Genomic DNA, 13482 nt, shown 5'->3' with positions numbered 1-13482 from the left:
CTCTGCCCACTGATTGTGTGGCAGGTCTGGCATACCTTTTGCCTTTGGAAGGGTGTGAAAGTGGAACCTGTAGCCCTGAGAGACTACATTTAAGACCCATTTGCCCTGGGTGATCATGTGCCAATTTTGTGAAAAAAGTGCTAGCTTTCCCCCTAAGGGTGCTGCCAAAAGATAAATGCTTGGCACTGGCAGAGGGAAGTTATTGAGACTGTTTCCTATATGGCTGTGATGTGTCTTCTCCGCTTTTGAAGGTAGAAGCACCCCATTGTTTGGGCCTGTATGAGCCCTGGGGCTGTTGTCTGCCTCTAGGGCATCTGTATCTGCTCTTTGTGGCCTGTCTGACACGGGAAAGGACCAATTCTTAGAAGGCCAGTTCCTGCTAAATCTGGGTGGCTGTACCTGTAAGAAATCCTTTACTGTCTGCATAGATTTAGCTTTATCCTCCATTTTCTTCAACACCTCTTCTGCCTTAACACCAAACAAAGTATCATGCTGTAACGGAGCATCAAATAATTTTGCTTTAACATGATCAGGCAGAGTCTGTTCCTTTAACCAAGCATGCCTTCTAATGACAGAACCTGTAACAGCGGCCCTGCAAGAGGCCTCCAGTGAATCAAAACCATATTGCAAAGTATGCTTTCCCACTTGTTCAGCTGCATGCAATAAATCCTGCATTTCCTTGTTCTCAGAACATTCAGAACTTGTCAACATTTTCTGTTTTAGCAGAGACATTAAGTATTGCTGATATTTAAGCATATGAAACTGACAATTTAAAGCCCTTACAGCCAAGGTAGCAGAAGTGTAAACTTTTTTCCCCTATCTGTCCAGTGCCCTTGAATCTCTGAAGGGACAGGGTTTTTTGCAGTAGAGGCCTTTACCCCTTTGGGACCCTGACATATAGTTTCTGGGTCAGCAGCAGGGTTTTTATATAGAAATTTATGAGAATCTGGAACCCTGTAGTATCTGTCTGGCTTAACAGGTGCAGGAGGTAAAGAGTCGGGAGACAGTCCGGACTCTGAAAATACATAATCTACAATGTCTAGAACAGGTGGAATAGCAAGAGGTCTGTGCTGAGGTAGTAAAAGAAAGTCTCTGAGCCTTAATCTTGGCTCTCCCAGTGGAAATGCTCCCTCATGGTATGCAGAGTTTCCCCAAAGGAATAATCCCCTGGAGAAGCTGAAGGAATAGATTCTTCAGCATCAGAATCCTCATAGGGAGGAATAGAGTATCCCTGTTCTGAAGAGGAGTCAGAGGAAATGGAAACCTGATCAGAGGAATCATATTCAGTGTCTTGCCTAGGCCTCTTATCAGGAGGGGGATGGGAACCTCTGATCAAAGTAATTAGGTCTTCGGCCATTTTGAGCATCTGTTTCTTAGGCATGGAAGTTGGTCCTGGAGAATGCTGTACTTGTTTCCTTGTCTTTAAAGCGGTTTTAGTCTTTGTCTTGGATGCTGAAGTTGGCTTGATATAAAGCTGTGTAGGTCTGAAAACACCCTCAGAAGCCGATGCCTGCTCAGCGGCTCCAGACCCATCTAAGGGATTAAGTTTCTGAAGGCCCAAAACCTTGAGTATCCAGAGGCCTAGTTGTCTCCACGTGGGAGTAGGAGGCAGCCGGTGGCTCTGAGGTAGCGGGCGTCAGGGGCTGCGAAAGCACCTCACTGAGAACCGGCGACTGGCCTAGACGAGGCTTCGTCGGTTTTGGACATTGGATGCCTGTCCTTTTCTTTTTCCTTGCGCTTTTTATGAACTCCGGTCGGTTGTTCCGATGGCATTATATAGTTAAACCTTCAGCCAAAGTAATGAAAAGCAAAATCGTTCCGACGCTCAATAGTGCGTTGGTTAAATCTAGCACAAAACCGATAACTAGCAACGTCGTGGTCAGGGCCTAGGCAAGGAATACAGTAAGAATGAAAATCCTTATGAGGTATTTGTTTCCCACAAGAAATACAATTGTTAACTTTTTCTGACATCGGTCTGGAGCAAGAAAAAAAAGTTTCCCCAATGGGGTACTTAGCTTTATTTAAGACTTCGGATCTGAAATTCAATTTCGAAAATCTCAGGAGTCGGCCGACCGGGACTTGTGAACTGCTTTTGCTTCAGGCACCGCGCGGCAAGAAACACTGAAGAAAATGGCATCGGCTGCAACTTGTATACCCCTGGCGCACTGACGTCAGGGAAGAGGCGAAAGCAACAGACACCGGACCAGGACTTTGGAATTCAGGCCGACTGCGGGTAGCCTGGCAGTAGGATAACTCAAGTGTAATGACTACAACAGTGAAACACGATGAACATCGGAGAGAAATGCTGAACTGTGGAGAAGATAGAGTCTATCATAAGATATATTAAGGAGGGTTCCTCAAGATTATGTTAATGACGCATCTCAAGTTTATCCAAAATGATAAGGTTGATAAATCCCACCTGTTAGCACAACACACATTTGTATGGTAAGAGCAATATACACACAGGATTTCTTGTTTCATTACCTGACTTACTAATTAAGGATCCCCAAAAGTTATGCAAATTTTGCCACTCAAGTGTAACCTTGTGATAAACTGCACGACAATACTTACTGAAAGTGACATGGACTCCTGTATATCTTTATGACTCACCAACTGGACATTTCCATCTTCGTAGTAATGAACCTAGAAAGTAAAAAAAAAAAAAAAAAAAAATTAAGAACTGAAACGAATGCATATCCAACTCTAATGTCATACCATTAAAATGTCACAGCCTTCTATGTCTTTTCATGTAAGATTCAATTCTGCTTATGAACTGTTCAAAGTTTTGTTGAGCTTTGAACTGGCACATAAAATACAACTTTACTTTTGTATATCAAGATGGCAATGACAATGAAAAACATAATACACTACAGTTTAAATATTGAATATGTTTTAAGTTTTATACTTCCAGCTTTAATTCTGTTCCAATTCTGGCTTGAATAACTTGGTTGATGCACCACAGGACAGAGCAACTACAAATATTTTTAGCTATGCTCTTCCTGAACCACTGGACAAATCTTTACTTTAGCAACCAGATTTGCTTGAGTAGTCTGTTCCAACACATTTTCTTCAGTTGTAAGTCAGTGTGTGATATTCATACTGAATATAGAAAATGTTCTGAAGCTTGATGAAAAATTTCTGCACAGATCAACGTACACATGAACTATCAAAGTACAGTTGTGTACACTTACCATAAATGTAGATGCTAGAGTGTATTCACTGTTGCAATCATCACATTTGGGTCATCCCTGCCAGGGTAGACCTCGGCTGGCCTGAATACCAGAGACTTCGTATTTCTGCGTCAGTTGCTGTCACTTGACTGACGTCAGGTAGTCTATGGTGTAAAGGAAGGCATCCGACGCCATTACATCAGTTTTTCTTGCCCTAACCTGTCAGGAGCCCCCCAAGTAGGAGGTCAGGCTCTGGTGGTAGAACCCCACCAGTGGAAAATAAATACCACTATGTCCTTTGTAAGGAAAGGGGAACAAGGAAAACAAAACGAAGAGAAAGGGGGATGGAGGGAGGGAAAAGTACAGTTGTGTACACCTACCATAAATGTAGATTTTTGAGTGTATTCACTGTTGCAGTCATCACATTTGGGTAAATTCCCAAAGCTGAGGAAATGAGTGGAGGCAGTCTAGGAAGCTAGGGGCTGGCAGCATGCCCTGCAAGACTGCAGTGGCAAACCCTGCCCTGGATTTGGTGGAGAGAGGCAGGTGGCAATGCGCAAGTATGAACAGATGTCCAGGTGGCAGCCTCCAGGATGCCCCTGGTAGGGACTCCACTGAGGAAAGCTGCAGAGGTGGAGGCTGCTCTGGTGAAGTGTGTCCTGACCCCCTTGGGGGAGGGTTGCCATGCTGTTTGTAGCAGAAACGGATGCAGTGTGCTATCCATTTTGAAATAGTTTGCTTGGAGATGGCTTTACCTTCTGCCCGTGAAGCAAAGCTAACCAGCAATTGATCAGACTTTCTGAAGGGTTTAGTCCTGTCCAGATAGTATCTGAACTGTCTGTGCACATCTAGAGTGCAGAATCCTTTCCCCCTTGTTTTGGGGGTTAGGAAAGAAGGTGGGTAAATGGATGGATTGGTTGAGAGCCACACTTGACACCACCTTGGGCATGAAGGATGGATTAGATTTGTGGGATACCCTGTCTGCATGGAAGATGAAGAGGGGTTCCACAGCCAGGGGTGCTTGCAGCTCAGAGACTCTTCTGGCTGATGTCCAGGAGGAAGGCAGTCTTCCAGGAGAGAAATTTTAGCTCTGCAGAAGAAGCTGGTTCAAAAGGGGGCAGGATGAGCTTTTCAAAGACAAAGTTAAGGTCCCAAGCAGGTGTTGGTACCCTTCTGGGGTGCCTCAAGTGCTAGCCCCTCTGAGGAACTGTTTAATCAGAGGGTGTGAAAAAAGAGTTGGCTCCGTGGGAAAATGAGCAGAAATAGCAGACATGAATTTTTATGGAGAAGAAAGAGGCCACTGTGTAGTAGGTCAGCTAAGTAATCCAGAACAAGAGGGATGTAGGGCTGTGATGTATTGGCCCCCTTAGCCTGGATCCAGGTGCAGAACCTTTTCCATTTATCTGCATAAGACTTTCTGGTGCTAGGCCGTCTGGCCTCTCGGATAATATCTAGAACCTGTTTACCGAGGATGGCAAATTGGTAGGGGTTAGTGTATAAGCCAAGCTGCCAAACTGAGTGTTTGCAATTGGGGGTGCATGAATTCCCCTTCCCTCTGGGTTAAGGAGGTTTGGAATCTGAGGAAGACTCCATGGAGGCAGCAGGGGACAGGCTGCGCAGCAAGGGGTACCAATGCCGTCTGAGCCAGTCTGGAGCTACGAGAGTGGTCCTTGGTTTTTCCTCCCTTATTTTGAGCAGTACCCTGGGAAGGAGAGGTACGGGATGAAAAGCATAGACCGAGAGGTGTACCCAGGGGAAGGACAGGGCATCCACTTTCCAAGTCATGCAGTGATGCTCTCTGGTGCAGAATTTGCTGAGCTGATGGTTGGTGTGGGAGGCAAAGAGGTTGACCTCCGGGGCTCCCCAACTCTGAGTTATTAGGAGGAAGGGCTGCCACTCGTGGGGGTCCAGGAGATTTCTGCTTACTTGGTCTGCCAGGGAGTTGAGAGTGCCTGGCAGGTATTGCGCTAACAGGTGTATTTGCATGGAAGAGGTTGTGAACCAAAGGGTCATGGTCAGCCTGCACAGCAGGTAGGAGCAAGTCTCTCCATGTTTGTGAATGTACCACATCACAGTGGTGTTGTCTGTTTTGATCAAGAGAACCCCTGGAGAGAGAAGGGGTTTGGAAAGCTATCAAGGCCTGCTGCACAGCCATCATCTCTTTTTGACCGATGTGCAGCGGGAGTTGCTGGGGGTTCCATTGGCCCTGTATGCACCTGCCATCCAGGTGTGCATCCCAAGCGTAGTCTGATGCATCTATGGTGAGGGTCTGGGCGGCGGGGTGTGGGGAGAAGGGCAGTCCCTTGTTGCGAGAGCAGGCTGTTGACCACCAAAGAAATTCCTTCCTTAGGCAAGGAATAATAGGCAGAAGAGTTTCCAGATCTTGAGTGATGACATCAAAGTCTCTTTAGGTACCACTGAAGTTTCCTCATATGCAGTCTGGCATAGGGAATGAGGAGTATGCAAGAGGCCATGAACCCCAGGGCTTGCAGGACTTTCCTTGCAGAAAGCTGGGGCATGGTGGCCAGTTGAGAGAAGTAAGCCGATACGAAAATTTGTTTCTCTGGTGTAAGGCATGCCATCTGGGATGCTGTGCCCAGACTTGCTCCCAGGAGGTACCGGTTTGGATTTCTTTTCATTGATTGTGTACCCTACGGAGGTCAGTAGGTCCTTTACAAAGGCCAGGTCTTGGAGCATCTTTTCCTGGCTGTTTGCTTGAATTAGACAGTCATCTAAGTAGTAGTAAATTTGAATATTTTTTTGTCTGCAAAAGGCAATGGCCGGAGCCAGGCATTTTGTGAACACTCTGTGAGCAGTAGATAAGCAAAAAGGAAGCGCAGAGAACTGAAAGTGTTCAGACCCTGCCCTGAAGCGGAGATATTTTCTGCAGGACTCCCAGATAGGAATGTGGAGGTAGGCCTCTTAGGTCCAGGGTGGCTATTTCTGGGCACCAGAAAAAGTCTGGAGTAGAAGCCTTGGCTTATCTGCTCTACATGAATATGCTCTACTGCCCCCAAGGAGAGCAGGGAATGGATTTGCTTTTGAGCCTCTACCCACTAAGTTGGTGGTAGATCTGGGAACCCTTTTGGGGATGGAAGGGTGGAAGGAGAATTTGTACCCCTGAGAGACCATGTTCAGAACCCATTGGTGCTTGGTAATGGTGGCCCAGGTGCTTGAGTGAAAGGAGAGTTTTCCTCCTAGGGGTATGTGAAGATGGGCCGAGGTGAGGTCGGGAGGGGGCGAGTCACTGTGAATTCTTACCATAAGGGGTGGCTTAGAACTCCCTGGTTTTGAAGTGGAGGTAGTCCACTGCTTAGATCTCTGCAACCCCTGGGGCACCTATTTCCACGGGGCCTAGGCTGGTCCTGTCTACTCGGAGCAGGAAAGGACCAGCGATTGGAAGGAAAATGCCCGCTGAACTTAGGGGGCTGGACCACAGTCTGCATAGACTTTGCTTTTTCTTCCATCTTTAAGACCTCTTCTGCTTTAGTGCCAAATAATTTATCTTTGTGCAAGGGTGCATCCAACAATTTTGATTTGACATGGTCTGGCAGGAGCTGTTCTTTAAGCCATACAAGTCTTCTTATGACTGAATCAGTGACTGCTGCCCTGCATGAAGCTACTAGGTCATCAAAACTACAGTGCAAAGTGTGTTTAGTTACTTGACCAGCAGAGTGCATTAAGTCCTGTAAATCTTTAGATTCTGCCCATGCAGGAAAGAAGGAAATTTTTTGTTTAAGGAGTTCCAAGGAATGTAGCGGATACTTAAGCATATGGAACTGACAATTTAGTGCCCTGATAGCAAGAGTAGCTGAGGTGTATACTTTTTTACCCCATTTGTCCAGTGCTCGGGAATCCCTGTCTGAGGGGGTGGGATTCTTAGCTGAGGTTGCTTTAATCCCTTTAGGCCCCTGAGTTATTACCTCAGGGTCAGCTGTTGGACTAAGATATTTGAGAGAGTCAGGGACTCTGTAGTACCAGTCTGGGTTTCTGGAGCAGGAGGGAGGGCATTTGGAGTCCAGCTGGATTCAAGGAAGACTTCATCCCCCACGTCTAGGACTAGGGGGGATGGCTAAGGGCCTGTGTTGTTGAAGGTCCAAGAACTCTGTCTCTTTAGACTGTGGGTAGTCTAGACTCACCCATTGGAAATGCTCCCTCAAGGTATGCAAGGTTTCCCCAAAGGGGAAGGTCTTCTGCCACTATAAGCATTTGAGACTGAGGCAAGGGAGCAGGCGCCTGAGAATGGTTGTGGTTCAACCCCAGGTCCTAAGGAACTCGTTTTTGAAAGAACGGTAGCCGTGAAAGAAGGCGTTGGTTTAAGTTGAGATTCAGTGTTGCGAAGGACTTCCTCGGAAGCCGGTGCCTGCACAGTGGCTCCAGACCAATATAAGGTAGAGACGACCGCAGGATCCTTAGACGAACAAGAGTTCTACAGCATACCGGACTCAGAAAGGGTCTCGGTAGCAGCCTGTGAATTAACTGAAGCGGGCATCAGGGGCTGTGAAAGCACCTGAGTTCCGGAGGACTGACTACCAACTTAACGGAAGCATCGTCGGAAGGTTTGGTCCTGTGCGGTCTATGTTTTTTTTTCGTAAGACCTGCTGTCAGATAGCTTACCGAAGCCATATCGGAATTAGAGGACTGCAAACGGAAATATCTGGCTACAATAAAGGCCCAGCAATGAATAGTTCTGGCATTAAACAAAGCACAGAAGCGACAATGAAGGACATTGTGGTCTGGGCCTAGACAAGTTACGCAGTAAGAGTGGAAGTCCCAGTGTGGTATTTGCTTTACACAGGCGAGACAATTAACTTTTTTCTGACATCGGTTAGTGCAAGAAAGAAGGATCCCCAACGGGGTACTTGGCGTTCAAAGACTTCAATTCGGAAATGAAACTCTGGTAGCGGCCGACTGGCACTCGTGCAAACTGCTTCTGCTTCGGGCGCCACAGCAAGAAAGACTGATGTAATGGCGTTGGATGCCTTCCTTTATACCACTGAGGACCTGACATCAGTCCTCAAGCGTTAGCAATTGACGCAGAAATACCAAGTCTCTGGTATTCAGGCCGGCCGAGGGCTACCCTGGCGGGGATAACTCAAATGTGATGACTGAAACAGTGAAAAACGAAGAGCATAAGGCTTGTGTGACATCTGTTTAACTCCCCTTTTAACCAAAGAGATTTTAGAACCCACAGACAACACCAGAACATCAGATACAGATACTCACCATTGTGTTAAACATTCTAACAGCTGATCACAGATGCAATACAACTACCTCTCTATGGGACATTACTGCAAGCAATATGATGGCAGGTCTATGGTAGTGAGGAAATCATTCTTTGTTGTGCAACTTGTAAACAAAGGTATGGCATCTAGGTCCAAGTTCATCAGACCCATCATAGAGTACAATGTCCCCATTGGTAAGTACCTAACCAGGTATATCCAACAACTGGAACGTCCACAGAGGTTTCTCACTAAAAAAAAAGAGTGTAGGGATAAGTAACATGTCCTATGCAGACTGCCTCAAGGCCCAATCCCTGTATTCTGTCTCATACAGGCTTGTTGAAGGGAGATCTATGCCTGTCATACAAGGCACTGTCAGACCCCACTCTGAAGGGCCTTCTGCATATCTGCAAAACAAACAGCACCAGAGTTACCTATTCTAAGGAGAGAGAGGCATGTATTCCAGCGACAAACTTCTCTGGAACAGGCTTCCTATCTATGTGAAGCAGAGTTCCTCCCTAACTCCAAGTGCAACGTGGAGAACTGGATGGGGAAAGTACAGTTGTGTACACTTACCACAAATGTAGATGTTAAGAGTGTATTCACTGTTGCAGTTATCACATTTGGGGTATCTGCTTGCAGTAGCCCTCAGTCAGCCTGATTATCAAAGTCTTGGGTCCTGCGTTGGTTGCTGTCTCATCTTCCGTGACGTCAGGTAGTCAGCGGTATAAAGCATGCAGCAGATGCCATTACATCAGTTTTTCTTGCCCCAGATGTCAGGTGCCCCCCTAGTGGGAAGCAATTAAATAAATATATACAAGGTTATACCTCCATCAAAAAAAACAAATACACCAAAAAGCTTTTAAGCATAGTAAAGGAGTGTAGAGGTATATCCAAAAGAAGTCAGGGGACTGGAGGGAGGGGTAACAAGACTGCAACAGTGAATACACTCTAACATCTACATTTATGGTGAGTGTACACAACTGTACTATATTCTTCGTGTTTCACTGTTGCAGTCATCACATTTGGGTAGATTCCCAAAGCTAAGGATGGGAGGAGGAATTTAGATAGCATTAGGGCCAGCTATAAGGCCCTGCAAGACTGCAGTGACAAAGCCAGCTCTGGATGTAGAGAAAATTGTCAAATGGTAATGATTGGTGAAAGTATGTACAGAACTCCAGGTAGCAGCTTCTAGGATTGTCCCTGGTACGGACACCTCTGAGAAAGGCTGTAGAGGTAGATGCAGCCCTGGTTAAATGGGGTCTAATCCCCTGTGGGATAGGTTTTCCATGGTGCTTATAGCAGAAATGAATGCAATGGCCTATCCATTTAGAAATGGTTTGCTTTGAAATAGCCTACCCCTCTGCCCCTGCAGCAAATGCCACCAGCAGTTGTTCAGATTACCTTTGAGGTTTAGTCCTGTCCAAGTAAAATCTAAGTCGTCTGTGAACATCTAAGGAGTGCAGTATCCTTTCCCCTTTGTTCTGTGGATTAGGGAAGAAGGTTGGCAAATGAATGGACCGATTAAGAGCCACACTGGATACCACCTTGGGCATGGAGGGATTGGTCTTGAGGGACACCCTGTCCGCATGAAAGATAAGGCTCCACTGCCATAAGTGCCTGTAATTCAGATACCCTTCTTGCTGAAGTGATTGCTAAAATGAAGGCGGTTTTCCAAGAAAGGAATTTTAACTCTGTACTTGCAGCTGGCTCAAAAGGAGGAAGAGAGTTTTTCCAATACAAAGTTAAGGTCCCAAGCTGGAGTTGGGGCTCTCCTGCATGGTCTTAAGTTTTTGGCCCCTCTGAGGAACTGCTTGAGCAGTGGATGAGAGAAGAGGGGTGCTTCTGTGTTGTAATGAGCTGAAATGACTGAGGCGTGAATTTTGATGGAGGAAAAAGAAAGGCCGTTGTGAAGCATCTCAGTTAAGTATTGAAGAATTTGAGGTAAATTGGGTGCTGCTGTGCCCATCCCTTGAGTTTGGTTCCAGGCACATAATCTTTTCCATTTTCCAGCATAAAATATTCTAGTACTAGGCCTCCTTGCCTCCAAAATGACATCCAACACTTGTTTACTGAGGGATGGTAACAGAGAGATTAGGTAATTATCCAGGCTGCCAGGTTCAGGGTTTGAAGCCGAGGGTGCAGAATCTGGCTCTCCTGCTGTGACAGCAGGGTAGGGGGCTGAGGCAGGTGCTATGGAGCCAGTAGTGACACACTGCGCAATGGGGGTACCAGTGTTGGCGTGGCCAGTCTGGTGCAATCAGTATTGTCCTTGGTTTGTCCTGTTTGTTCTTTAATAGTACTTTAGAGAGGAGAGGCAGAGGAGGAAAGGCATAAACCGATAGATTTTTCCAGATGAAGGACAGAGCATCCACTTTACAAGCTTGTTTGTGGGGAGGCCTTGTGCAGAATTTGTCTAACTGGTAGTTCTGGGGGGAGGCAAACAGGTCCATATCTGGGCTCCCCCATTTGTTTATCAACATGTTGAAAGTCTTCGGTTCCAGTTTCCACTCATGTGGGTCCATGAGATTTCTGCTTAGCTCGTCTGCCAGTGTATTTAGTTTTCCTAGCAGGAATTGAGCTTGTAGATGCACTTGGTAGCTCAAGGCTGTGTTCCACAGAGCCATAGCTAGTCTGCAGAGGGGTTAATGGGTACCCCCCCTGCTTGTTTATGTACCACATAACAGTGGTGTTGTCAGTCTTTACCATTCATTGTCCTGGAAGAATATGGTCCTTTAAGGCTGTCAGAGCATTCTGTACAGCTAACATTTCTTTTTGATTGATATGCAGGTGCATTTGATTTGGGTTCCATTTGCCCTGAATGCACTTCCCTGCCAGGTGAGCCCCCCATGCATAGTCTGATGAGTCTGTAGTTAGAGTTTGAGCGGCAGGGGGTAGAGTGAAATGTAGTCCCTTGTTTTGGTTGCAGGCCTCTGCCCACCAAAGGAACTCTGTTGGCAAGGTATGATAGGAATCATTGCTTCTAAATCCTGAGAATGTTGACACCATAGGCTTTCTAGATACCACTGTAGTTTCATCATATGCAGTCTTGCATATGGAATTAGTAGACTGCAGGAGGCCATGAACCCCAAGGCTTGCAGTATTTGCCTTGCAGATAGCAGGGTTTTTGTGGCCATTAGTTTGAAGTTGTCACATGAATTTGTTTCTCTGGCGTGAGGAAAGCCATCTGGGAAGTTGTGTTCAAGCTTGCGCCCAGGAATATAATTTGTTGACAGGGTACCAGATGCGATTTCTTTTTGATTATGGTGTACCCCAGACAATTTAGCACCTTTTGTACAAATGCCAAATGATTCAAAAGTATGTCCTGGCTTTCTGCCTGAATTAGACAATCGTCCAAGCATGGGTATATTTGAATATTTCTTTGCCTGCAAAATGCAATGACTAGAGCTAGGCACTTTGTGAATACCCTGGGCACAGTAGATGAGCCAAAGGGTAGTGCAGAGAACTGATAGTGCATGTAGCCTGCTTTGAAGCGTAGGTATCTTCTGCAAGATTCCCTGATGAGATGTGCAGATAGGCTTCCTTTAAATCCAGTGTTGTCAACCAGGCATCTTTGCCTAGCATAGGAAGCAACTGGTGAAGAGTTAGCATCTTGAATTTTGGAATCAACAAAAAGGTGTTTAAGATAGAAAGGTCCAGGATAGGACACCATGAGTTGTCTTTTCTGGGTACCAGGAAAAGTCTTGAGTAGAAAAGTACAGTTTTGTACCTACCATAAATGTAGATGTCCGAACTGGATAGCATCTGCAGTCATAACAAATGGGTTGTCCTGTCGTCAGGCAGCCCTTCGGTCGGCCGGATTCCAAAGTCTGGGTCCGGCTTCGGCTGATGTCGCACTTCACCCGACGTCATCTCTGCTGGTCTTCGGGTATAAAGGCATCAGCCGACGCCATTTTCCTCAGTGTTTCTTGCCCCAGATGCCAATTGCCCTCTTGGAAAGCTAAATTTTGGATAAATGCCAATGTTTCCAAAATAGTAGAAAACAAACACAAAAATAAACATGTATGTACATATATCCAAACAAATACACCATAAGAGACTGGGCCCCAGCTAGCTATTAGGAGGGTAAATACCCTAGGAGTACCGCAGAGGGGAAGGAGGGAGGGTAATCCTGACTGCAGATGCTATCCAGTTCGGACATCTACATTTATGGTAGGTACAAAACTGTACTATGTCCTTCATGGATGCATCTGCAGTCATAACAAATGGGTAGAATACCATAGCCAAACTAGTGGAGGAGGAATAATAATTATGGTGTAGTCAGGATCCCTTGCAGTACAGCAGTGGCAAACCCTGCTCGGGATCTAGAATATAGAGGTAAATTATAATGCTTGGCAAATGTATGCACGGAGGTCCAAGTAGCCGCCTCAATAATGTCCTTGGTTGCCACTCCTCTTAAGAAAGCTGTGGTAGTGGCTGTAGCCCTTGTAGAATGAGGTCTTATGTTCTGTGGAATTGGTTTTCCATGGTAGGAGTAACAGAATCTTATGCAATTTCCTACCCATTTGGAGATTGTCTGTTTGGAAATTGCTTTTCCTTCCCTTCCTGTTGCATAGGCTACAAAGAGCTGGTCAGTTTTTCTGTTACTTTTGGTTCTGTCCAGGTAGTAGCGTAACTGTCTATGTACATCCAAGGTATGCATTATTCTTTCACCTCTGTTTTGTGGATTGGGAAAGAAGGTAGGTAGGTGGATTGCCTGGTTTAAAGACACTCTGGATACCACCTTAGGCATAAGTGTAGGATTAGTTCTCATGGACACCCTATCTTGATGGAAGATTAGGAAGGGTTGCACTGCCATTAAGGCCTGTAGTTCCGAAACCCTCCTTGCTGAAGTAATAGCCAGTAGGAAAGCAGTTTTCCATGACAGGTGTTGTAGATCTGCTGTTGCTGCTGGTTCAAACGGAGGGAGTGTCAACTTTTCTAGTACAAAATTCAAGTCCCATGCTGGTAATGGTGGTTTCCTAGGAGGTTTTACATTCTTGATCCCTCTGAGAAAATGCCCGAGTAGAGGATGTGAAAAGACAGGAGGATCAAATCTGTATTCTGCTGAAATAGCTGATGCATGTATC

The 13482-nt window shown here is 45.9% G+C and overlaps 1 protein-coding gene across 1 annotated transcript in view; it reads right to left on the bottom strand.

Annotated features, from left to right (window-relative positions):
- CAPZA2 (capping actin protein of muscle Z-line subunit alpha 2) overlaps positions 1 to 13482 on the bottom strand; it is a 382121-nt gene that overhangs the window by 83134 nt on the left and 285505 nt on the right. Inside the window, exon 8 of the mRNA XM_044088708.1 lies at positions 2572 to 2643. Coding sequence (XP_043944643.1) covers positions 2572 to 2643 — 72 coding nt within the window. The remainder of the gene's footprint in view (positions 1 to 2571; positions 2644 to 13482) is intronic.

This window comes from Protopterus annectens, chromosome 11.part0, assembly GCF_019279795.1.
Source record: "Protopterus annectens isolate FY-2018-M chromosome 11.part0, PAN1.0, whole genome shotgun sequence".
Classification (NCBI taxonomy): domain Eukaryota; kingdom Metazoa; phylum Chordata; order Ceratodontiformes; family Protopteridae; genus Protopterus; species Protopterus annectens.
This window is presented reverse-complemented; position numbering and strand designations above follow the sequence as displayed.